The 23,048-nt window shown below is 39.4% G+C and overlaps 1 protein-coding gene across 7 annotated transcripts in view; it reads right to left on the minus strand.

Moving 5' to 3' along the window:
• Positions 1-2,109: 2,109 nt before the first annotated feature.
• Positions 2,110-23,048, minus strand: part of mcf2l2 (MCF.2 cell line derived transforming sequence-like 2) — a 63,290-nt gene continuing 42,351 nt past the window's right edge. For 4 of the 7 annotated variants that reach the window (XM_072660942.1, XM_072660941.1, XM_072660944.1 and 1 more), the window contains exons 16-34: positions 22,634-22,700; positions 21,729-21,844; positions 19,038-19,107; positions 18,822-18,914; positions 18,537-18,629; positions 18,310-18,435; positions 17,756-17,977; positions 16,433-16,525; positions 16,023-16,101; positions 15,543-15,597; positions 15,302-15,399; positions 11,777-11,875; positions 10,568-10,651; positions 9,605-9,676; positions 9,039-9,128; positions 8,361-8,476; positions 7,515-7,630; positions 4,436-4,530; positions 2,110-3,486 (exon numbers count right to left, since the gene is read on the minus strand). In XM_072660942.1, the coding sequence (XP_072517043.1) occupies positions 3,386-3,486; positions 4,436-4,530; positions 7,515-7,630; positions 8,361-8,476; positions 9,039-9,128; positions 9,605-9,676; positions 10,568-10,651; positions 11,777-11,875; positions 15,302-15,399; positions 15,543-15,597; positions 16,023-16,101; positions 16,433-16,525; positions 17,756-17,977; positions 18,310-18,435; positions 18,537-18,629; positions 18,822-18,914; positions 19,038-19,107; positions 21,729-21,844; positions 22,634-22,700 (1,885 nt within the window). In that variant the 3' untranslated portion in view covers positions 2,110-3,385. The remainder of the gene's footprint in view (positions 3,487-4,435; positions 4,531-7,514; positions 7,631-8,360; positions 8,477-9,038; positions 9,129-9,604; positions 9,677-10,567; positions 10,652-11,776; positions 11,876-15,301; positions 15,400-15,542; positions 15,598-16,022; positions 16,102-16,432; positions 16,526-17,755; positions 17,978-18,309; positions 18,436-18,536; positions 18,630-18,821; positions 18,915-19,037; positions 19,108-21,728; positions 21,845-22,633; positions 22,701-23,048) is intronic. The other 3 variants (XM_072660945.1, XM_072660946.1, XM_072660947.1) reach the window with 3 other exon arrangements.

Consider the following 23,048-nt stretch of genomic DNA (forward strand, 5'->3'; position numbering starts at 1 on the left):
TAGTTTCCAACAATACTAAAATGTCATCACTGGACTTACATGTAACTTATGACACAGCAGATGTCCAAAAATATGTATCTACCACCAGAAAATGACACGATTGATTTCAAAGTCAAAATCTTTGCTTTCAAAACAAATAAAAAAAAAAAAAATGACCCAAAACATTCCAGTAAATTGACCAAGAAATATCTCAAAAATAACAGGAGTTCTAAAATGGCCAGGTTCAAGCCCAGATCTTAATCCAATTGAGATGCTGTGATGTGATTTGAAACGGGTGATGCATGCAAGAAAAACCTCAAACAGCTTTCTGCATTGAAGAATTGGGAAACAAGTTTCTCCCAGTCGATGTCAGAGACTGGTAGATGATCTAATTTGAGCTATATATTCTGAAAGAAGATATTGAATATCAATATTTTAATATTGAAATGTCGATATATCTTAATAAAGAACTAAATATTTAACACAGTGTCCTAATTGTTTCACATGCCTATATGGACAGACATGTGATGTAAAGGTAGGGCATTTTTTCTTATTTTCTGATTTCAAAGTAATAATAATGAATAATCATTTTCTGTACAGCTTTTAAGCCATTTTTAGTAACTTAAAACATGCAAAAGATGCAAAACATCTTTTGTGGTCAGGCACCAAGGTGAAAATACATTTGAAAAGCCTAAAACTATGGAAGAGAACTAAGTTAAGCTGGGAAGTCAGTGTCTTCATAGAATAAATATTTATTAAGCCTCTGGCGGGATTTCACTGCTCTGCGCATCTTAAATATTAAACCAACACAGATTCCACATGACAGGTCTCTGAAAAATGAAGTCGTCGCCTGTCTCCCATATCATTACACAAGGAAAAAGACTGGTCCTTTTTTCCAAATGAGAGCTGCTTCGAAAGTCTTCCTCTTTGTTCTGCTCTAGCTCGCCAGCATGGTGACTCCAGAGGCCAAGGCTCATAACAAATTCCTCCCAGGCAGTGGTTAGGGGCTGCTGCTGGGACTGGCTTCAGAGGGGCCTTGAGAAACCTGTGCCTGGCCTGAAGGACACACTGATGAGTACTGGTGAGAATTCCCCCATCCAACCCCTCCACCCCCCGCCCCCTTTTTTGTTTTTTAGCCTCTGACTCTGAATGTGTGGCACATTCTGCTCTTTGTAGTGGCTATGCGCTCTCCCCTTTTTTGCCTTTCCTCACAGGCCCTCTGGAGCTTGAAAGCCCCCCTCTGTAGAACAAAGCCCAGAGAAGCCTGCCTTGCCACCTTCTCCTTTCTGTCATTCTCTGAGACGCACACCTTGCAGTCTCCCCCAGGCAAACCGTCTGACATGAACTAAACGGTCGCGTGGCAAAAGATGAGCGTCTATCCAGCAGGGCTCACAAAGTCACAGTAGTCTTTCTGAGATTTCAGAAGACTGTGGAGCGAACAGAATTCATTTGGGGAATGGGGTGGTGTAATAGAATACCATGTGTCACAAAGGCTGTTTTTGCTGCATATTAAAACAGCAGGTGGAATTCACCTGCTGTGTTAATACCTTACATCTTTACCGTTAGTGCTACCTTTTATAATCTTCTCATCAAGACCAAAAGAACTAACATTTATTCACAAAAGAAACAAAAGTGCTTTTTCCAGCTGTCTTTGTCTTTCTGTTTGACAGTTTGGCAGTAAGGAATGAAATTAGATGAAATTAGATGACACTTTTCAGAGCAAGGAGAGATTTCTCTGTTATTAAGTTAACAGATGGAGCAACTTCCAAAAAAGGCATTCTAGGGTCCTAATTCTGACATTACTGGCATTGATAAAGACTTTCCAGTGGTTTAGATTTTCTACAATCAGAGACTGTGAATGAAAAAAATAATATATAAAACATATGTATCAAAGCTTTATGGTACCAAGAAAACCACTAGACTGTGTTTTAGAGCTCCCTGAGCATCTGCATTTATGCAGTTACATTTTATTTCCTGTAGTTGGACAGATACAAAAGTGTCACTGTAAGTAAATGTAAAATGGATCTTGTTTCTTTCTTTCTTGAGGTGTTACAATGGAGATATTACAATGCTCCATCTGCAAAGTTGCACATAATTGAACACCAATAAGGAAAAGTCATGAACGCAGGCTTTTACTATGCACATATTTAATCGTATGTTTAAAAATTTTGACTGGTAATACATACTTGTCTGTTCGCAATCACTGACCAAATGAGTCAAAGCATCAGTTTGTAGTCTTTATAAATAAAAGAGCGCAACAATAAACTCTGCATTCCACATTTCCTTTTTTGTGCTTAGAGTCAATAAACAACTGAACAAGATCGCAAGAAAAAAGAATAATAATAATGAAGTGAAGGTTTTCTGGGAATGTTATAATTGGACCATTCGTTCTTGGTTCATGAAACGTTTGGTGTCATAATACTTATTATACATTCAGCAACATGCTGTCATTGCATTTTTCAACTTTCTAGATAAGATATGAAAATATGAAGGCAGCGTTTCGATACAGTACACTTATTGATTTCTCCTCTGCCTTTGCATTTGATTTCATGAAAAAGGTTCAGATCCAGTCACACATTACCTGTTTGTACAGTACAGTTGGAATATTTGTGCTACAATCAAATATGAAAAGATAAAATAATGCTTAGAAGCTGAACCTGGACTGAGATCTGTGATGATTATACGAAGTTTGAAAATCAACCAGATTACACAATAAACAAGTCAACATATAAAAAAGGAGTATATAAATCTTATATAATACACATACACATAATAGATTGTATTTTTTTTCCAAAAGTGCTGCGTTTCTGACTAACAGAATCAAAAAAGTTCTTCAATTCTTTTCCATTTCAGTGTCTTTTGAGTGATAACATCAGCAGGACACAACAGAGTTTTTGTCTTTTTTTTTTCATCTTCTTCTTCTTCTTTCACTTTACCTCAGCATCTTGGCATTATTGAGCCTGTTTCTGAACAGATGCCATATTTCCTTGGAAACATACTGCATGGCTTCTGTCTCATTCCACCATCAACCTTTTTGAACATTTCATTCAAGATGTCAATGTTTTTTATGCTGCTAAGGCACAGCAGATTACCTAATGATGGCCAACAGTGACGGGTGGCTGGCCGTGTCATCCGCCACATGGCATCAGACAATGGAGCAGAGTCTCAGCTCTAGAGTCCAAAGGCCAAAAATGGTGGCACGCTTTCCAGTGCATGAGCACTCTCTTGTCAGTGCGGCTGGGAATAGCAGCAGTAGAGGTTCCCCACTCTTCCACTATGGTGGGGCTCGTTCTAGTGCTTTACAGGATTCTGTCCAAAGGTTTAGCATCCTGCACGCTTCATGGTTGTATGGCACTATAGCAAGACAGCAACAAGAACAACGAAAAAAGACACACGATGCACATGTTCAACATGCAAGTCGGTTCTCCTGGGCCCGTAGCGGCCCGGCGCTCTCCTCCGTCTCCTCTGTGTCCGTGAGAGCCGCAGTGCACAGGTCACTGAATATGTCTAAAAGCAGGGGAGGGGGAAGACAAAAAAAAAACAACCAAAAAAAAACCAGTTAATGAATCAAGCTGTTTCTTGGTGTCTGACATTGTGTGTGAATATAAAGCAACAGGCAGGTGTGGGGTGGGCAGTTACAGGAAAACCAAGCTCTGCAGTCAAAGCAACGGCATCAGTCAGTTATATTAAAGTATGAATACTTGCAAAACAAAGTAATGATAATCATGACTGTAAAACAAAACAATAAAAGAAATGCATTAGGGAGCGACAAATTTGCATATGCTTAATGGGTAAAAACAATGCCAAGTTGCATAAAAGTAAGTAAAAGTGAAAAGCGTGAAGCCTAATGTGCAGAATATGCAAGCAACACACCCTGCTCCAACCGTAAGACCAGAATTTCAGCTTAGCCTTAGATTTTAGGAGCCAATCTGATATCCGCAAAAAGGTCTTGTTATGACAAGAGCAGTGTTTGAAGGAAACTGGGAGGGCAACACTGTGAACACAGCAAGGCCAGGCGTCATGTAATGGAGTGCATGCCTGAAGGGATGACATCATGCTCTACTTGGACTCCTTCAAGCACAGAAAAAAAAAACAGAAAAGAAAACTAAGCACAATATGCAAAGCAGCTCCACTGCCATACTCTCCGTTCAACCACCCATTCCCTTGTCCCCAGCCGTTTTGATCGGAGTCGATGCCTTGCGGGTGTTCACTTTTGATTGCCATGTCTGAGCAAAAGAGGGGTGCAAGTGACATCCTGGGTCAAAGCTCTCAGTCTCTGCATCGTAACGCTGACAGATCACATTCAGTATTACGTATAACGCAAGATTTGTTTTTATCAATAAGCGAACAATAAGCGACAAGTGTGAATTCAGAACTGAGCTTTGCCTGTAAGGAAGTATCCAAATGTCACTTTCACCTCTCTCCTACTCATCCCTGTATGGATTAGAGTGAATACCAGTGTTACTGTAAATGTCCACTGCTCCTGCTGTAGACTGCAGGATAGTGGGCGGGACCAGCCCTGTCTTCAGAGTAATTAGGTTCTTGACTAGCCTAGAACATGAGAAAGAATGTTCACTTTAATGGCAGCACTAAAATAAGGCCCGGGTAGGGGGGTTAGGGTTATTCTTGGACGGACGCATCATCTTCTACCGCCTCAAACCTAAACTTGTTTGATCTTTACTTGAAGGTTTTGCTTTTGCTCCTCTTTACATTTACATTAACTGCATTTCCAGAGCAACTCATCAAACATTTGAAACATGTTACACAAGTAGGCAAATGTAGTAAAATATTTTCTTATTTGTTTGTCAAATTTGTCCCTTTTTCTCCCCATTTGGTACTGCCAAATTCACTGACCTGTTTGGAACTCCCTCTAGCACTAGCAATGCTGCCAACACTAGGAGGGTAGGAGCGTAAGGACAGTTAGGTCTCCTCCTCTGATACATGCAAAGCCACTGCCTTTTTTGAACACGCTAGGAGGAAAGCACCGGGTCCCAAGCTCCACCGCACCGCAACAGAAGCCTGTGGTGGCCGACATCCCTTAAGAGTGATGAGGGGTTAGGGCACGACCAATTGTGCTCTCTCAGACTCCAGCCGCCGATGGCAAATCGCAAGTCATGCTGCTTCAAACTCACGAACCTGGGCCATAGTGGTAGCGCATTAGACCGCTGAGTCACTCGGAGCCTTGCTTGCCCACAAACTCTTATTGGTGTAGGGTAGTGTCGGCCGGGAAATTGAACCCTAGTCTGCCATGTGATACGTATCAGTATCAGTATCAAACATTTCAACAAAAAGTACAAGCCAGTCATAAGTAGCTATTATCATTAAACAAACATTTAATGGAACATTTATTTATTTATTTATATAATTAAATATATAATATATATTTATATATTTGTTCTAAGTTTAAGCAACTTGTTTAAAGGGCACACATTAAAGTTTAGTACCTTTTTAAATATAGAGATATGTATCTGAAGGTGAAATTGCTGCATAAGCACTTTTTTTCTTAACATAAGCACAGTTTCTTAACTTTTTTTTATTCCACTGCTCAGAAATGTGAATTGAATGTGAACACCTGTCTGTTCAAGCTTAGCAAGATTATGCTTCCCTACTTGCACGTGTTCCTGCATTGTGGCAATTACAATTTTTTCATAGATCTGAAACTTTTCAAAAGTGCAGTTACTCAACCAGTAAATGCTAATCTTTTAATACTATTATATATAATGTGGGATAAGAAATCAAAAAAAGTGGAACTTTGGATTTATAGCCATCTTTATAGCTATGAAGTATTTAGGTCAGAGTCGATATCGGTATCGGCAGATGCTTGAAAATCTGGTATCTGCATTACACCAACCGCTATGTCTGTTAATGTGAACTCGCTGGCTAATTTCCTCCCTCTTGCTCTTTAACTGAAGACTTCTTAAGGGAAAGCTTAGAGGTGTTTCGCTAATTAGCATTAGCCTCATGCTAACGCCACATCAGAATTAAGTACTAAAGTCAGTCTCAACTTTGTAAAAAGAACAAGCTGTCAACACAGGGGGCAAAAACGTACTGTACACGACAGTGTGAATATGTGGGAATAACACGTACACTCACACACACACACACACACACACACTCTCTCTCTCTCTCACACATTATGGGCAGATGTAAGCACTTTTGAGAGAAATGTGCTCTAAACTCTGAACTCTGAATGTGCGAACTGAGGCACATATACTTTGGCTAAGTTATAGGGGATTATGTTGACTGGGGTCCATGAAAGGCTGGTGAATTCTTCCTAACTCTTTATGAGTGTTTCGGGGTAGGAGGGGTGATGGCGCGGGAGGATGGCGAGTGGAGAGGGGTGCCAGACACTTGAGCGGTGCAAAACCCAAAGATGGAAAATGATTGAAGATACTTTTAAAGATGAATTATGCATGAAGTGATGAAATATGAGCATATTCAATGCATTTTCTTAGTGCCGCTTTAATTTCATAGGGTATTAGTCACCCCAAAATGCACTGCAAAAAGCTCGTGCGAAACTCACAAAGACTCTCATCCATCGGTCGCAATGGATTCTGGAGGCGATTTTCAGCACTAGCGATAACCACTCTTTGTGGTGCACGGTTGAACTGAACGTAGTGATTCATTATTAATTTTAGCCCCGTGTTTTTATTGGCATTGTAATACACACATTCATCCGCGAAACATTTTTAATGCGGCTCATGCGCCCTCCGTTGAGCTCACTGTGAATTAAGTTTTAATTCAGGGCTAGCCATTAAAAGAAAGCTTGGATTGTAATAGGCTTTCTTTCTTACAACATTACCTCCAAATAATGAATAAAGGTTAATGAGAGATTCGTCTATGATAGATTTTGGAGTATAAAACTGGGTAGTGGGTAGAAAGTTTTATTGGAAATAGCTATGTCTAAAATGCAGTGTGTGTGGGGTGTGTTGGCGGGTAATGCAGTGTGTGTTAGAAATGTTTAAACCATGAATTATTCTAAATCTGTTTTTTTAAAGCAATTATTTATCATTATTAATTTATCATTTTAATTATAGCATCTGCACAATGGTCATGCCCTTGTTGACTATGTAACCCACTCTGGCCCAGGAGGGCAGCAGTCCTTAAACACTCCTACCAAACCTGGTAATTGACAGATGCGTTGAATTGGGGGGGTGTAAATGTGAAAATCACTAAGCTGTGGACTGCAGCCCCCTAGCAACAAGCCTGGATACCCCTGCTGCGGACTGTAGCTAGCTTCCTCTTTCCATTATGTGAAGTAGCCAACGACAGACTTGCTTGCTGAACCAAATCGTGGGCTAGACGAAAATAAAGTTGAGTTGACTGTGAATCAGTGAATTGTTGAATTGGACCTTTGATTCACTGAACTGAATGGCACATCATTAGTGTGTGTGGTTGTGTGTGTGTGTGTGTGTGTGTGTGTGTGTGTGTGTGTGTGTGTGTGTGTGTGTGTGCGAGGGACTGGAGGCCGGGAGTGCAGTGCATATGTGTGGATATGTAAGTGACTTTCGGCAACGGTACGGTCCATTACTCACCAGTGGCCATTTTCGGCCTCTTCTACGAACTGCACTACATCTCCCGACTCCAGCGAAAGCTCATGTGGCGCACGCGCCTCATACGTCAGCTGCACTTGAAAGCGTTCAAGCTCCCCCTGAAGGCAAGAGAAAGAGGAGGGGGGGGGCAATATGAATGTGATTAAAAAAAACTGTACAACATTCCTAGAGCTCAAAGTTCCAGTAAATAGATCTGACTAACTAAGATAAAAATAAAAATGTCTCAAAAACAGTGGATGGATGGATAGATGTGATGTGATAGATGGTGGATAGGTGTAAATCTCCAGTAATGAAGGTTGAACACCTTACAATTGCTTAATATGAACATGTAATATGACTTAGATGTCATATGAGGTGTTTAACTGTTAAACAGCTCCCTCTGGTGGCAGGGACTGTGCAATGTCACAGAGACCTTTACTCCCCCCATGGCACATATCAGATGCTGTCTCCTGGCTCTCTGCTAAGTTGCTCTGATCGAGCCCCTCTTCCTAAGGAGATCTTTCCTTTTTATCCATCAGGCAGATTAGAAAAAAAAATAGAAACCGCTGGGTTTTTAAAACTGTGGGAGAGCCCACAGCAGGATAATCTCTTTTGCTTTTGGTCTATTAAATGTCAAGTCTCCTCAGCCTCGATAACCAGCATCAGAGATAGCAAAATATCATTAAAGGTTTTTTTTTTTTTTTTTTTCAGAGGTCTCTCCATCTTCCTTGCTCTCTCTCTCTCTCTCTCTCTCTCTCTCTCTCTAAAGAGATTGGGAGGAATTAAAGGAGAGAGGGAGGATGGAAGGGCAGATAAATGATAGGAGGAAACACACAGAATCCAGTGTACATTTTTGTTATTGCTGTCCTCTTCTCCATCTGAGGAATTCGATAGTTCTTCAGCGCTGGATGGGATGGTTTCAAAGTCTTCTGTGTCCATTGAGGGTAAACGGCGTTGAGTCCATCCTTAAAAAAAGATGAAAAACAGCATTGTCCATTTAAAAAAGAGTTTTTACAAAGACATGCTTTAAAGGAAGGGCAAGTAACAATTAAAACAGCACAACTGAACACAGCCTCTTAACACACAACATCTATATTAATCATAGTTTGTTGTTTTTTTTATCTTTTTGCAAACAAGTTGAAACGTAACAAAAAAACAAGCAAATCAATTCATGAATTTATTGATTTTATTATAATTTCATTAATAATTTCATGAATTTTTATTTAATATATACACACTGTCGCTGTTATATCAAAACAGTGTCTCCATTTAAAATGTTCATATCATTGGAAAGGTTAATAAAGAATATTCTCCTGTAAAATTCGCATTTTGGAGACACATGGTTTTGGTTGCACAGCTGCGATATGCAAATATAAACAAAATATATTAAATAAATAAAAATCCTAAAAACAAAAAATGCCATAACAGATTGCTGACTTTCTTCCACAAACAGCAACCATAAAAAAAAATAATAAAATAAAAAAAAACAATCTGAGACAATGCTCTTTCTCTTTCTCTGTCGATTACCTGATTGAGAGGAAGACCTAGGCACACTGGGCTTGGTACTTGCTGTACCTTTATTTTTGCTGTCAGCAGGAAGAGCACCTCGTAAAGAATCTGAGAGAAAATGTAGCTCTTATTCAACAAACATGATGACAGTAGCGACTAATAGCCGAAACCACACCACCACAATCACACACAATCAGACATGCAGAAACCACAATTGGAAACACTACAGCCGAGGAAAACTCCACTACCTACGCGGTTTCCTGACCAAAAGTCCCACCCTATGAGCACATTCAACAATCCCAACAATCAACATTCACAAATATATCTGGAAAATCAAGAATGAGTTCTTGGTTATAACAGGTTATAACACCAATATAAGAGGTTATATAAGAGGTTATAACACCAATGACTCCTTCACCCACCCACAGAATCATGCATTTATGGAAATCGCAGTGCATCAGAAGTACGCACATTCCCACCCAAGCTTACATCATTTCAAAACGTTAAAAAAACAAAAAGAAAAAACGTGCTACAGACAGGACACACATTTGATCATGCACCAAGCTTGCTACTCTTTGTAATACCTCCATAGCCGAACGGTGTGGGGTCACTCTTTATTTGGTGTCTCTTGCTTTTAAGGTTTGCAGAAAGAGGACCTGAGTAATGGAAGTAACGGATGTTTAGTAGATTTATTCAAGCTGGCATAGGAAATCTTTAAGTTTAAAAAAGTAAATGTAATTGTGTGAACGGCAAAATATTTTTGCAGATGACCATTTTCTGAGCTCCCTCGCAACACAAGACAAGACAAGACAAGACAACCATAGTCAGCATTTGTATTGGACACAGATGGAATTCAGCTTCCGCCTTTATCCCATCCGTGCAGTGAAACACACACATACACACCAGTAAAACACACACAGTGACAGTGAGCACACGTGCCCGGAGGCGTGGGCAGCCATTGCTGCGGCGCCCGGGGAGTAGAGAGGGTGAAGGGCCTTGCTCAAGGGCTCAACAGTGGACCCTTGCTCTAACTGGCCGTCATACATTGTGCTCACACAAAAGTGCACTTCATTCAAAAGGGACTGTTTCTGTCTTTTTTTTCTAAAAAGCTATGGTCTTGCACTGTTACTGATCAGTTTTCTGATACTATATGGGAGACATGGCAGACGAAGAATGGCAGAAGAATACAAAACTTTTCCATCTACATTCCATCAAGTGCAGAAGAAACCCTGCTCTGAATGCCACGCTACCTTTCAAATGTCAGCTTATCAGCAGACAATGTTTATCACTGATGAGATTCAATTTAAGTACATTCTGTTCTCACCCTTTTTTTTGGGAGCAAGAAGGTTGATTTCATGCCAAGTATAAGATTCAATAGCGCATATTTTAACAGTTGTGGTGTAACAACGGAGTCATTACCATAGCTGTCCTGCCCTCAGTGAAAAGCTGTCTAACCAGCTGGTTCGTGCCTGATCTGAGGAGCTCATTGAGAAGTGAGTTGGTGGCAGTGTGTGAGAAGACAGATGGATCTACAGGCAATCAGGTACCTTTTGTGCGTGTGGTGGAGGAGGCACTGAGGGAGGAGGCTAAAGAGAAGCGGCGTGTGACTTCCGCCTCCTTAGGTGCTGGTTCTGGAGTGAAAGGCAGGAAAAGGGTTAGTAATTAGGAAAACATGGAGAGAAACGGGGGGAGGAAGATAGGAGAGAGGAACAGCAGACAGAGCACTTTTCAGAGACTTTTGGGTGCAAATTATGGGTCGTGCTTTATGTCTGAACACTGATTTCTGCCTTCTACAAGGACTGGCTCTAAGGGCAGGTACTGGTTTGCCACCAGCAACAGGCAGCTTCAATGTTATTCATTTTATTTAGTGAGCTGCTGCAGCAGCTCGAGGAATGGGGGCGGAATATGACAGACTTTGGACATTTAGGTGAGCTACTTCTGCACAGGACCTGCAAGAATAAAATCAATCACAGATAACTGGCACCTAAAGTTCCTGAGTTCCTGAGCAGAAGTGATCTCAGGAGGCCAACACATGCAGTATGAGTGCATTTTACTAGAACTTTACTCAAAAAAGCACTGATGGCCATAATCACAAACATGAAAAGTCTAGTATTTTAGATGTGATTTTATTTAAATAAAATCAGATTCTAGAGACGTGATTAAGAGGGGTGTTTAATAGCAAAAGAAATGTTCTTCAAGATGCAAGACTGTCAAAAAAATAAAAGAAAATAAACAAAACTAAACAAAAAAGCTTTAAAACCTTTACTTGGGATTTTAAAGTCCAATAAAAAATGAAAGGAAACACTGGATGAAGAAAACAAAATCTGCTGAAAACATATTCACACACCTTTTTTTTTTTTTTAAATGTCAAGAGTGTGACAGAGGCACATTGAAACACTACACTATGACATTTGCTTGAGTGCAGGGAATTTTACCTTTCATGTTTTCTTTTGTCTAGATGCAGAGGTTGGCCTATTTTGCACAAAATTTGAATTCCTTTGAGAGTCGAAGAGTGTAAGATAATAATTCTCCCGCTCTGACAGAGAGCACCTTGGGTTCCGGCGGTCTATTTAGTTGCCATTCATACTATGAAAAGAAACATCAGCGCACTCCGAGATGAACGACACGGATGGCGACGACAATGATTTATCACAGCACAGACAAGGGCAGCCACTTCGTAGTGGGACCGCACTCTGAAGGATGGACATGATGTAGGTGAGCATACGAGCAGCATGGTAAGGACAGCAGAGTTTTACCTGAAGGCAGAGACCTGCGATTGGACAGGCCTTGTAAGGTGAAACGCTTTCTAGCCAGAGCTGAGGATTGGTCTGAACTAAGGCTGCCAGAAGCATCAGCTATGGAAGGCAAAGGAAGAAGCACACCAGAAAGTGAGCAGTTAGAGTAAGAGACATGAGACAAAGAGCCAGCAAGAGAGCACAGAACTGCCCTGCTGAGAACAGTCCTTAATGCTATGGACTGTGAACAAGGCCAGGGTCAAGCAGGGCATTCGGACATTTGCATGATGTATAATGTCCTGCATGTCAGACAGACACTTCGCTTTCTAGTAAAAATCACACTGGGAATGAATAAATGTCCTCCATATCTTTACGAAATTCTTCTCTTCATTCCAACTCTAAACCATTAGTTACCTAAAATCACCTACATCACACTAGACATTTTACACGCTCAGCCATTCATTCCTACAAATATGTCCTCAAATGAATACTGGTCTCTTCAAGATTAGTGGATATTAGGATAGTAGTCAATAGGGGTGTAACAGTGCCACATTTATCGGTGTGGTGTCACCTGGTGTGTTCATTTATTTATAAGACCAGGGCATTAAAAAACACAGCTTCAGCTAGGAACCAGTCTGAACGCTTTAGACAAAACTCCACTGTGCCAACATAAAATGATAAAATTATGAAAACACACATTAACATCAGGAATATTATCAGGCACAGTTTTTTTCTGTATCAAAAATTGCATTAAACTGAGATATGGACACTACCATATCTAACCGTATCCTGAATGTTGTGCATTGTTACACCCCTGTACGTTTTCTGAGAAAGACACAAGAAAATCAGGTGTTGCTGAGAAATCTGAATGGGTGTGTACAGGTACTAAACTTGTTTGAGTACATATGCAGTCATCCGTGGGGCTGCTCAATTAAAAACTTTGAGTACATTCGGTTAGAGAACATGCTGGAACCTAACCTTGCACTGTTTTAAACAGAAATTGAAAGTAACTAGACTTTTCATTTCAAGATTACTTGAAATAAAAATTATTTACATAATCTTCAGTCTTCAAAGTTCATCAATTGGACCATAAGGACCATTTCCTAACATTGCCTGTACATTCATTTAGTTATCTAGCTGTAAACACTTGTGATTTCAACACAATAACAGTGAGGTATTCGCATCATATCGAGAAACTACGCTGACTGAATAAACATACTCTTTAGTAGCTGAAAGAACAACGGCTCTAGATGGCTAGCAGTTGAAGACATAAGGTAAAGTACTCCTTAGCAGTACGTACCAATTAGCCTCACCCAAAACTCTCAAAACTCCAATCTCACAATGCCAAACTCAAAAACAACTGCCAGTAGCAAGTGCTTAGAATACTTCTAACACGCCACATCAGCTGTCTTCCAGAGGGTGTGAAGGACGGTTAGTTCTGTGAGCTAATTTCACTACATGCCCTTGAGGACTACTTGAGATGTCCATATCGTTTCATACATAATCAGTGCCATAACTATAATGAAACGGCACAATCGCAGGCTTGCAGGTTCTCCAACACCCTCAACACATCAGCTAACACCCCTAGTCGAGGGTGTCAATCTCACTGCGATGTCAGATCGGTTTTAGCTCTCCCTTTGGAAACGTACCCCCTTCTGAAAGGACACTGGGTCTATTCGCTTCATAGCTTAGTGTTAAGATCATCATGGCTGGCAATATTTTGAGTGAAACTTTTTCTACCATGATCTTCATGCAAAACAGACCTACTGTATGTATGAATTTTCAAATCACAACCCAAGCATGATATGCAAATGGGGAGCGATATTTCTGTTACAAGTCAGCTGCTAATAGTGCATATTAAAATCAACACATTATTGTACAACCAGCAGCTGAGACAGCAACACAGCAAGGCTATACATTTGCATGAATGCTGGAAAACTCCTCCCTCTATGGTCTATAACTCCTCCCTCAATGTGTGACACTACGGTTTATCTGCTCAATACTTCTGTTTATATGTGCAATAATTTATAATAATAACTGCTTTATAGAGAATGTTCCATATTTATTATAACATTTACAGCCACTTTGCCACTTTATTATATTCATATAATTTATGTTCATGTACATATTTAATTTTTCTTCTCTTTTTGTTTTATATTTTATATTTTTTATAGTGTTTATTCTTACCCGAGCGGTTGCAACCGTAACAACTGCAATTTCCCTCCTGGGATCAATAAAGAATTTCTGATTCTGATTCAGAAAAAAAAATCCATATCTGTGAAGTGTAATGTAAAAGACTGAAAATGACCGTGCCAGTTGTTAAATCCTTTTCTTTCTGAAGCTTGGGGTCAATAACTAGATTTCAGTGGAACTTGCTTTAGCACTGGTTTCCCCTAGGCCCAGAGCTGTTTCCTCCTGCTTTTTTTTTAGCATGGCTGAACTAGCGCCATGACACCAAGCAGCTCCACCTTTGGTTAGTGGACTGGCCTTTTTTATGCACAATCACTATATTTTCACAGCACAACATCTGAGCATTCTCTGCTAAAACACTGTGCTGTGAAAACAACACTGCAGAGTGTGTTCACAGGATGTCTCTTGTCTGATACTACTCGCACACAAACACACACACACACACACACACACACACACACACACACACACACACAATTATAACGACTAGTAAAGCAGTGGAGCTGCCCAGGTCACACCAAGGCAGACAGGGGAGTCATTGTTCAGAAGTGAACTGAACTAATAGGTGGCCAACAACTAGCACTTATCCTTAAGCAGCTGTTAATGGCATTCAGACCTGGTTTTCAGAAGGACTAAAATCAGGCTCATTTCTTACCATCTCCACTCCTTTTTCTTGATTTTATTATTATTATTATTATAATTATTTTAGATATTTTAGTATATATATATACTATAATTAAATGATTACAATAATGATTACTGTATTGTCATTTTAGTGATATTAATTTATCTTTATTTTATTTTATTATTTAGTAACTTATTCTTCTTTTGTTTTTAATTGTATCATCTTGTTGAATTTTGACCTATTCTATTTTTAATTATATATTTTAATTTATATTTGATTTATCATATTTTTCATATTTTTACCTGTCCTATTTTACACTTGTATCTATCTCCTAATTCCTATAATACTTATTGTATTTTATTTATCTTTCTCTTACTAATTCAATCTTTTTTTCCTTTATCATATCATTTTGCTCTTACCTTTTTATTACCTTGATTATTTTCTTTTTAATGTCTTTAATTTGGTCATTTACCTCCATTGATTTTTTATTTCATCTTTCAATCCCTGTCTATCATAAATACTCAGCCACACTAAAAAGAACACCCTCTGTGTGTTTTCTGAGTGAAAATAAAGGTTAAATGATTGGTTTTGAAAGTTTGAATTTATCTAAATGGATAAATACAGAGAATAGTAGGATAGTTTCTGTGTTATAATTAGACTTAAGCTATGCTGTAACTGCTTGCCTCAGGTACAGAGGATAAGCTTCAATGTTTGGGAGGAAAGGGTCTCACCTCGTTTATGCCTCATGTTGGGGCCAACATCGCTGCGCCTGTAGCCTGTCTCAGGGCTGGAGGAGTCAGACTGCCTAAGGGCCACTTTGCGCATATTCCTGCCAGAGGAAAGAACAACGCACACAACTAAGGGGCAGAAGCCACACTTTTCTGCCCACTGATTGACGATTTAGCGGGTTTTACACAGGAAACAACCATTCAACAGTGCACTGACACACTAACACACAAGCAAACAAAATACCTCATGGGAGCATGGTAGACGTTTTCTGTGATCCTTTGATGGAGCTGGCTCGCCTCTGAAAGAGAAATAGGTTGCTCAAATTTATATATATATATATTTATATATTTCCATAGCTCTAAGGTATGCTGTAGACATTTCTAGATTTAAAGATGGTCAGATGCCAAAAATAACCAGCGATTATGAGAATATTTCCACTTGCATGCGAAAAAAAACATTCTGGGGCATGTTAGAAGACCTTAATGTGGCCACAATATGGAGTTTCTGTAAAATGAAATGGAATAATAAAATCTAAGACAGTAAATAACCTCACACCTACAGAGATCATCTGAAAAAACAATGGGCAAAATGTCAATCTCCCTACTCAATCATGAGGGTTGCGTTCAATGATGAGCGTGTCAGACTTTTTTTTCTGGCTGTAGCAGAGCTGGTTTACAAACGTGCAGGGCACAGACATGAGCAGCCCCGGCGAGAGACACGCACCTCTGCATGCTTCCAGCTGGCCCGTCAGCACTTTCCGGATCTCAGACACCCACATGTTCTTCACGTCCATGGAGGAAGCCTGAGACAGAACACAAATTCATACACCCACTGCAGCATTCTAAGAGACCACTACCGCAGTCGCTTCACTGTGGTACAACAGTGCCCTCCAGTGCTCAAGTAGGGGAAAAAGAAAATCTGTAAGGATGGCGTGTATTGTGAGTCTGTGACCAGCATTACCTTCAGTAGCATAGACACATGCAGATACACATCTAACATTTTTTTTTATTTATTCAAAAAAGAAAGCAGGCCACAACAAATGCAGCTACAAGAAAGGTGGAAATAAGGTTGTTGGACAAACAAATGAGTATCGTATCTGAGAGAATGACAGAAAGACTGATTCGAGCCCATACCTGAATGATGTAGACCTCCTCTCTCCCATTGTACCAGATTTCAAACTTTTTGACATCTCCTTTCACATTCTCTGTGATGCCAACAGCACTCATCTGACACAGAGCACATAAAACATAACATCAATGAGCAAATCAAATAAAGTTCATTTCTAGGCTCTGAAATCAGACTTGCACAATGACAAACATGCACATCATCGCGGTTTGGAACAAAATCTTCCTTTTTATGATTGAAATGGTTATCTGTGACCACATGGTTTCCTAAGCTAAACTGAAATCATGTCACATTAACTTGCATTGAAAGTAGCTCCAGTGGCAACGATATGCATCTCAGTCACAGTGCATATCTGATTTCAGAAACTAGAAAAACATTATGCAGTTTAGATTTGACTTTCTCTTTCTAAAAAGGGAATCTGCCATCCTCCTGAGACATGAAAAGGGTTTGTGGTGCCAACATCCAAACAACCTTCCCGTAGCACAAGTATAATGAATTCTTAGATGACAATTTGTGCACTGCATCAAAAGCTTCAATATGGTCATAGGCTTCTCTTTTTCTATACTGAACAGATATTTCAAATACCAAGGTAGCCCACTCCTTTCTTATGGCTTCATATTTTGACTATATAGTTTAAGTCTATTATTCACTTAGAAAATCCTAGAACCCCAACATAATCATCATCATCAGGCTTGACAGTTATATACAGCCTAAATAGGCAGTCCCTTAAGACTGTTTTAGTGCAGCGTCTTATTTATTCATTCGAGGGTCTGGAAGGTTTTTGCGGCAGTTTTTCTGGACACATGTATATTCATACTTCCGTCACATGCAGAGCCTTAGAAAGATAGTCTGGCACTGTTTGCTAATCAGCTGTACTTCTATAGCCAGTGCTTTATCTGTTGTTCAATGAACGAGACTGTCTATTCCTATATTGCTACCTCTCAAAGAAAGCCTTGCGTTTCCTTTTCCCCCATCTTTGTGACTATGTTTGGGACAGTATTTCATTACAAATGAACAACATGCAACAATATGTGGACTATAAGACAAGACATTGAATACAATTTCACATGGCAATGCATCTACATTAACCTGCTTTTAAAGTTATGAACCACAATACATGTTTTAGAGTACTGTTCCACATGCTTGGTGCAATGACATATTCCCACCAGAGGGGTCTCTAATTCCCCAAATCTTGCGGAAAATCACTTTACCTTCTCTATATACTCACTCATTTTAAATAGAACTAGCTGTCTGGAACGGCTACAAAGTGTAAAGTATCTAAACCATGTATCCCCACTTTCTTAAATACAGAGCTACACGTGTTTTCTTACCTTCAGGGAGTGCTTAAAACTGTAGGAGGGGGATTTTTCATGGCCATCTGAGGTTTCCTCGCGCTTCTTGCAGAACAAAATCATCTTATTGTACAAGAAGAGATGTCTCTGCATGGGCTTGAAACGTGCCAAGTCCTTCACCTTATTGTGACCTTTCTTATGGTCTGTCCAGACGTTGAAAGAGCCTTGCATGAGCAGCTTGCCCAGGTCGTTCAGGTTACCCTACACATACAAATATGGAGAGAAAAAAAAAGAGTTTGTGTTACACAAGGCCAACTTTTCATCAAATTCACATCATAATAAAATACCTCCTCTTCTGCTTATGAATGTATTGTTGATTAAATGCTTAGAATCCACCCTTTTTAAAGAATGCTTGTTTAACTGAGCAATGAACGAGGGCTAATTCATATTGAATTACGCCATGCTTTTCGTACTGCTGGTGAGAGTTGTGACTTCTAAAGTTTAATCATTGTGACCAGTTCATTCGCATTTTCCCATAAACATTCAGTGCACTGTCTTGTCCACATGCAGAGTACATTTTAGGAATAAAATACCTCAAAGCCAGTGATGGCGATCTGGTGCATTGAATCATTTACTGACTTTATGATGTCCAGCATAGTGGCCAAAGCTTCCTCCAGTTCTACCGTGCCTTCAGAGTTCTTGCTGCACTTCAGCATCTCCTACAAACATAAACAAATCGAAATAAAATCAGAAATGCAAAATTCCCAAACAAACACACAACAAAACTATTGGGATTTGTACTCAAAAGACAAAGCCTTGCCTTTAACATTAGCTGGTACTTGGTGATTCTCTGCACAGGCTTTAGCAGGTATGCATCTAAGGAAAGCTTATGGTCTAACCGTTTTTGGCATTCCTGTATCAAAAGAAAATACACTGAGAAAACCATGTTACACACACATAGACTTTTAAGCATTTGTACCTATACAACACATCTCCCAACCTACATTAAAGAAGCATGCTAGCACTTGCATTTTTAAAGGTACCAAAAAAAAGGGACAGTGAGTAGGTACTTTCTCAAAGCAAAGTATAGCAATTCAGGTGTCACCTGAAAGAACATGCTGTCTCCACACTGCCTCCAGAGAGCTTCAGACCGAGGTTTATTTTGACAGTACTTCTCATAGATCTGCAACTCTTCTTTCTGTGGGAGAGCATAGTGAGACAGCCTTTCATTTCCAATCGAAGCAAACCCCCAGACTCTAGTGTCAGTGCATGGCCTGCAAAATGAGCTCTTGCTTTCGTCAATCCTTGTGGCACTACTCACTCTTTTCAAGAAGCATGTTCCCACCAACTCAGGCTTCTCCACAGAGTTTTCCAGCTCTTTGAGAAAGGTTCTGCAAAAGGACGAGGGACAAAACAAAGGAAGCCAAGCAAGAACAATTGAATTACAATTACATCCCATTAGGTGGTGATTTAATAATACTGTACAACCTAAATAGACCCAGAAATCATACTCCAGTAGTTTTCTTTGATAGGTTTGTATGTCTAAAAAGTAACGTTTCCAATGATTCTGCACTATGATAAGCTACTTTCTATGTATCTCAATATAACTGACCCACTCTGGTATGGTACAACAACTTGTTTCTATTGGACTAACATGAAAATGACACAGACAATGGCAGAGTTTATGAAATTACCATGTTATGTAAACTGTTGCCAAGGATTTGCATGTGGCTAATGCACTGGCGACTTCAAGTCCAAGTCAAAGTGAATTGAATATTGAATTGAATAAATAGAATATATATATATATATATATATATATATATATATATATATATATATATATATATATATATATATATATATATATATATATATAAACAGAATAAAAAGAAACTGTTGCACATACTAATATTACTGTCCTTGGTAATTTGGTTATTATTGCACTTGTTATTTAGCATATGTTTTTCCTAACAGTCCTAAGTTGTGTGTTATGTCAGTGGGTGTTTAGTAATCTAATGGCGACAAGGTTCTTTTTGAATCTGGCAGTGTTACGGGCAGGAAGCTGAAAAGTCCAGGGGCAGGGTGGGTAGGCTCTCTGACTATCTTGAGGGCTCTGCTGAGGCAGCATGACTGGTACAGATCTTGAATGGTCGGAAGTGAGGATCTGATGATTCTCTCTGCCATCCTCACCACTCTCTGGAGAGCTTTCTGGTCCGAGGTGGTGCAGCAGCCATACCAGACTGGGAGGCTGCTGGTCAGGATGCTCTCAATAAAGCTTCTGTAGAAAGTTGTGAGGATTGGAGGTGGGAGATTTGCTCTCCTCATTTGTCTCATGAAATGAAGACGCTCTTAACAAGGAAGGTGGTGTGTGTTGTCCATGTCAGGTAGTCTGGAGTGTGTACTACCAGAAACCTTGTGTGACTCCACAGCATTGCCATGGACTGTAAGTGGCAGGTGTACTGTGTGCTTCCTCACTGACAGATTGTTGTTGTTACACCAGACCACAAGTTGGTTCACTACCTCTCTGTAGGCAGACTCATTGTCATTGCTGATGCGGCCCACACCTGTTGTGTTGTCTGCAAACTTGATGATGTGGTTCATTCTGTACTTGACACAGCAGTCATGGGTCATCAGGGTTAACAGCAGAGGGCTCAGGATACACCCCTGGGGAACACCATGATGATGGTTTCAGAGGTGTTTGGTCCAACTCGTACTGTTTGGGGTCTGTCACAGTGGGGTACTGATGTCTAGTGGTTAAAGTTTTCTGACCAAGTGCTGAGGGATGACCGAATTGAAAGTAGAGCATCTGCATTTAACTGTTTTTGTTTTCCCACATGGGCCAGGCACAGGTGAAGCGCTGCTGATATGGTATCATCCGTGGAGCAAAACAGCCTTGTTTAGGAGCTAGTACAGCATTGTTGGGGCGGAATGCCTCACCTTTACCTTCCATCTTTGTTTCATCTAATCATAAAATGTTTTGTTTTTCTTTGTCCATGGGACAAGTCTATGGTCGCTACACTAAGTCTATGGTCGCTACACTGTCGCTAGACAGTGGAACCGGTGTTCCAGGTCATGGCAGGCCTGTGCCTTGCTCTTGTGCCTTGTTCTTCCACACAATAGTTTGAACCGATAACATTGGAATCTGCAGCTGTTCAGAAACGACTCCAAGAGACATTCATGATTCTCAGAGTCTCGGACACTGAGCTCCTTGGACTCTGTATTTAATCATGATCACTAACAGAAAGTTCATTTTGGAGTGTTCAGCACCAATTAATTAGTTTCATAGACAGAGACATTAATGTCTATGATGAGTGTGTGTACAATTGCGACTGTACAGCTGTTGTCAGACATTTATACAGTCATCATGAACATGAATATATATGTATTTGCTGAATATAACATATTGGACATTACCTATTAAACGTACATGTAAAATGATACATTATAAATTCAGCAAATAAAGGGCAATATGTTTATAAAACATAAACATAAAACCCTTGTTCTTTCTGAGTTTTTTTCTTTGTTCTATTAGATATAAAGAAAAATGGAAGCTCTCTGTGGTTGACACATTTATCAGTGACTCATCTACAGCCAGGGGCAGTTTCAGTCGCAGCCTAAACCGTGTGTGAATGTGAGCTCCATAATCAGAACAAGCCTACAAACAGAACAAGCAAATAATAATTTTACCATGAACTATTTAAGCAGGTTCCCCTGAGAAAATATGAATAATGTATAAAGTACATTATTGGCGTACTATGTTTGTTCCTTACATTTAAAACTGAGATACAACAAGAGGAGAACTAAATAGTAAAACCAGTCATTTCCTATGCTAAACAGGCTGTCACTAAAATAATCATGCAAAGAATGTACTGACGTCAAATAGCAGGCAGATCAAATGATAGAGGGATGGAATTTAAATATTTGGTGTGTATGGGAAGGTTGTGTTAAAGCTGGATAAAGCTATAATGTTTCTACATGTGTAGATTTGTAAACAGTGAAATGTTTCCTTACTTATTGTGAAAGTCATAAATTTCAGCAAGGTTGCCAAAGAGCACATCCTTTTTATTTTCCAGCACCGGTGGGATTAAATGTGTCAGCTCTGAGTTATCCAATGCTGCAGCATAACCCTAAGGGATTAAAAAACAATGTGAGGTAACAATATGGCAGCAATGGTAGCAATCCTACATTAGGAAGTCTCGTCCCTCATATATCCTTGTGTAATATATATATATATATATATATATATATATATATATATAAAATAAAATAAAATATATTATATAAAAAAGTCTACCACTTTTTAAAATTTGTGAGATACAATGACACAATGCTCCTTTCCTCCACAGATTTCTAATCAAACTAATCAGAAGTGATATCTTCATTGATAATGTAACTGCTGAAGGCAGTAGCAAGGTACAGGAACTTCATCCTTCAGCAAGACAATGATCCCAAACATACTGCTAAGGCAACACAGGTGTTTCTTAAAATTTGGTCAAAAAATTTAACGTTTATACATGACTTCAATTTGATTAAACACACTTGAGGGAATAAGGCCTCGAAACAAGTACGAGCTGACGATGGCTAAATTAGAGGCTTAGCAAAGCATCACCAGAGATCATACTCAGTCCATGGTGATTTCAAGTAGTCAAGTATGTCCCAAATAATAAGATGATTTTAGATTTAATAAAAACAGTAGCTGAAGAACATATCAATGAAAAAATGGTCTTTGTCCCAATCACGAAAGGCACTGTATATAATCTATGATATAGAACAATGAATATAAATAAAGAAATAAACAATAAAAATGATTTTAAAATAAAATACAAATAATAATAAGGCATACATCTGGTATATAAACATAGTTTCACTGCATTCATCTGCATGACACCATGGCCCACAAGAAGTGACAAATGTACCTCCATTATGCTTTGGAGCTCCTCAACATAGAATCTCTCGGTCTCGATCAGCTCATTCATAATGTGTCTGCAGAGAGAAACAAGACATAAGACATAAAGTGGTCATTAAGTGGTTGTAGTGTGTTATGCAATGTGTCCATAATACATTTGGAAATGATCTACGACATTTGAAAAGTAAAATGAAGCTTTTGTAGTAAATTAAGGTTTCCACTTAATACTAGTACAAAGCCTTTCATTTTAAAACGTGTGTCAATCCTACAGAAGTCATAATAGATGGACTTGGCTGAATTTTACTGTATCATACAGTGATGTTAAATACAAGAGGTGTTTATCTGCCATGCTAGAGGTTTCAGAGTGAATGTGGAAAAAAGAGACTGTGCCTGTTAACCTCAGGCTGTTAGCAGCTCATGTGTCT

The sequence above is a fragment of the Salminus brasiliensis genome, chromosome 17 (genome assembly GCF_030463535.1).
Source record: "Salminus brasiliensis chromosome 17, fSalBra1.hap2, whole genome shotgun sequence".
Lineage (NCBI taxonomy): Eukaryota > Metazoa > Chordata > Actinopteri > Characiformes > Bryconidae > Salminus > Salminus brasiliensis.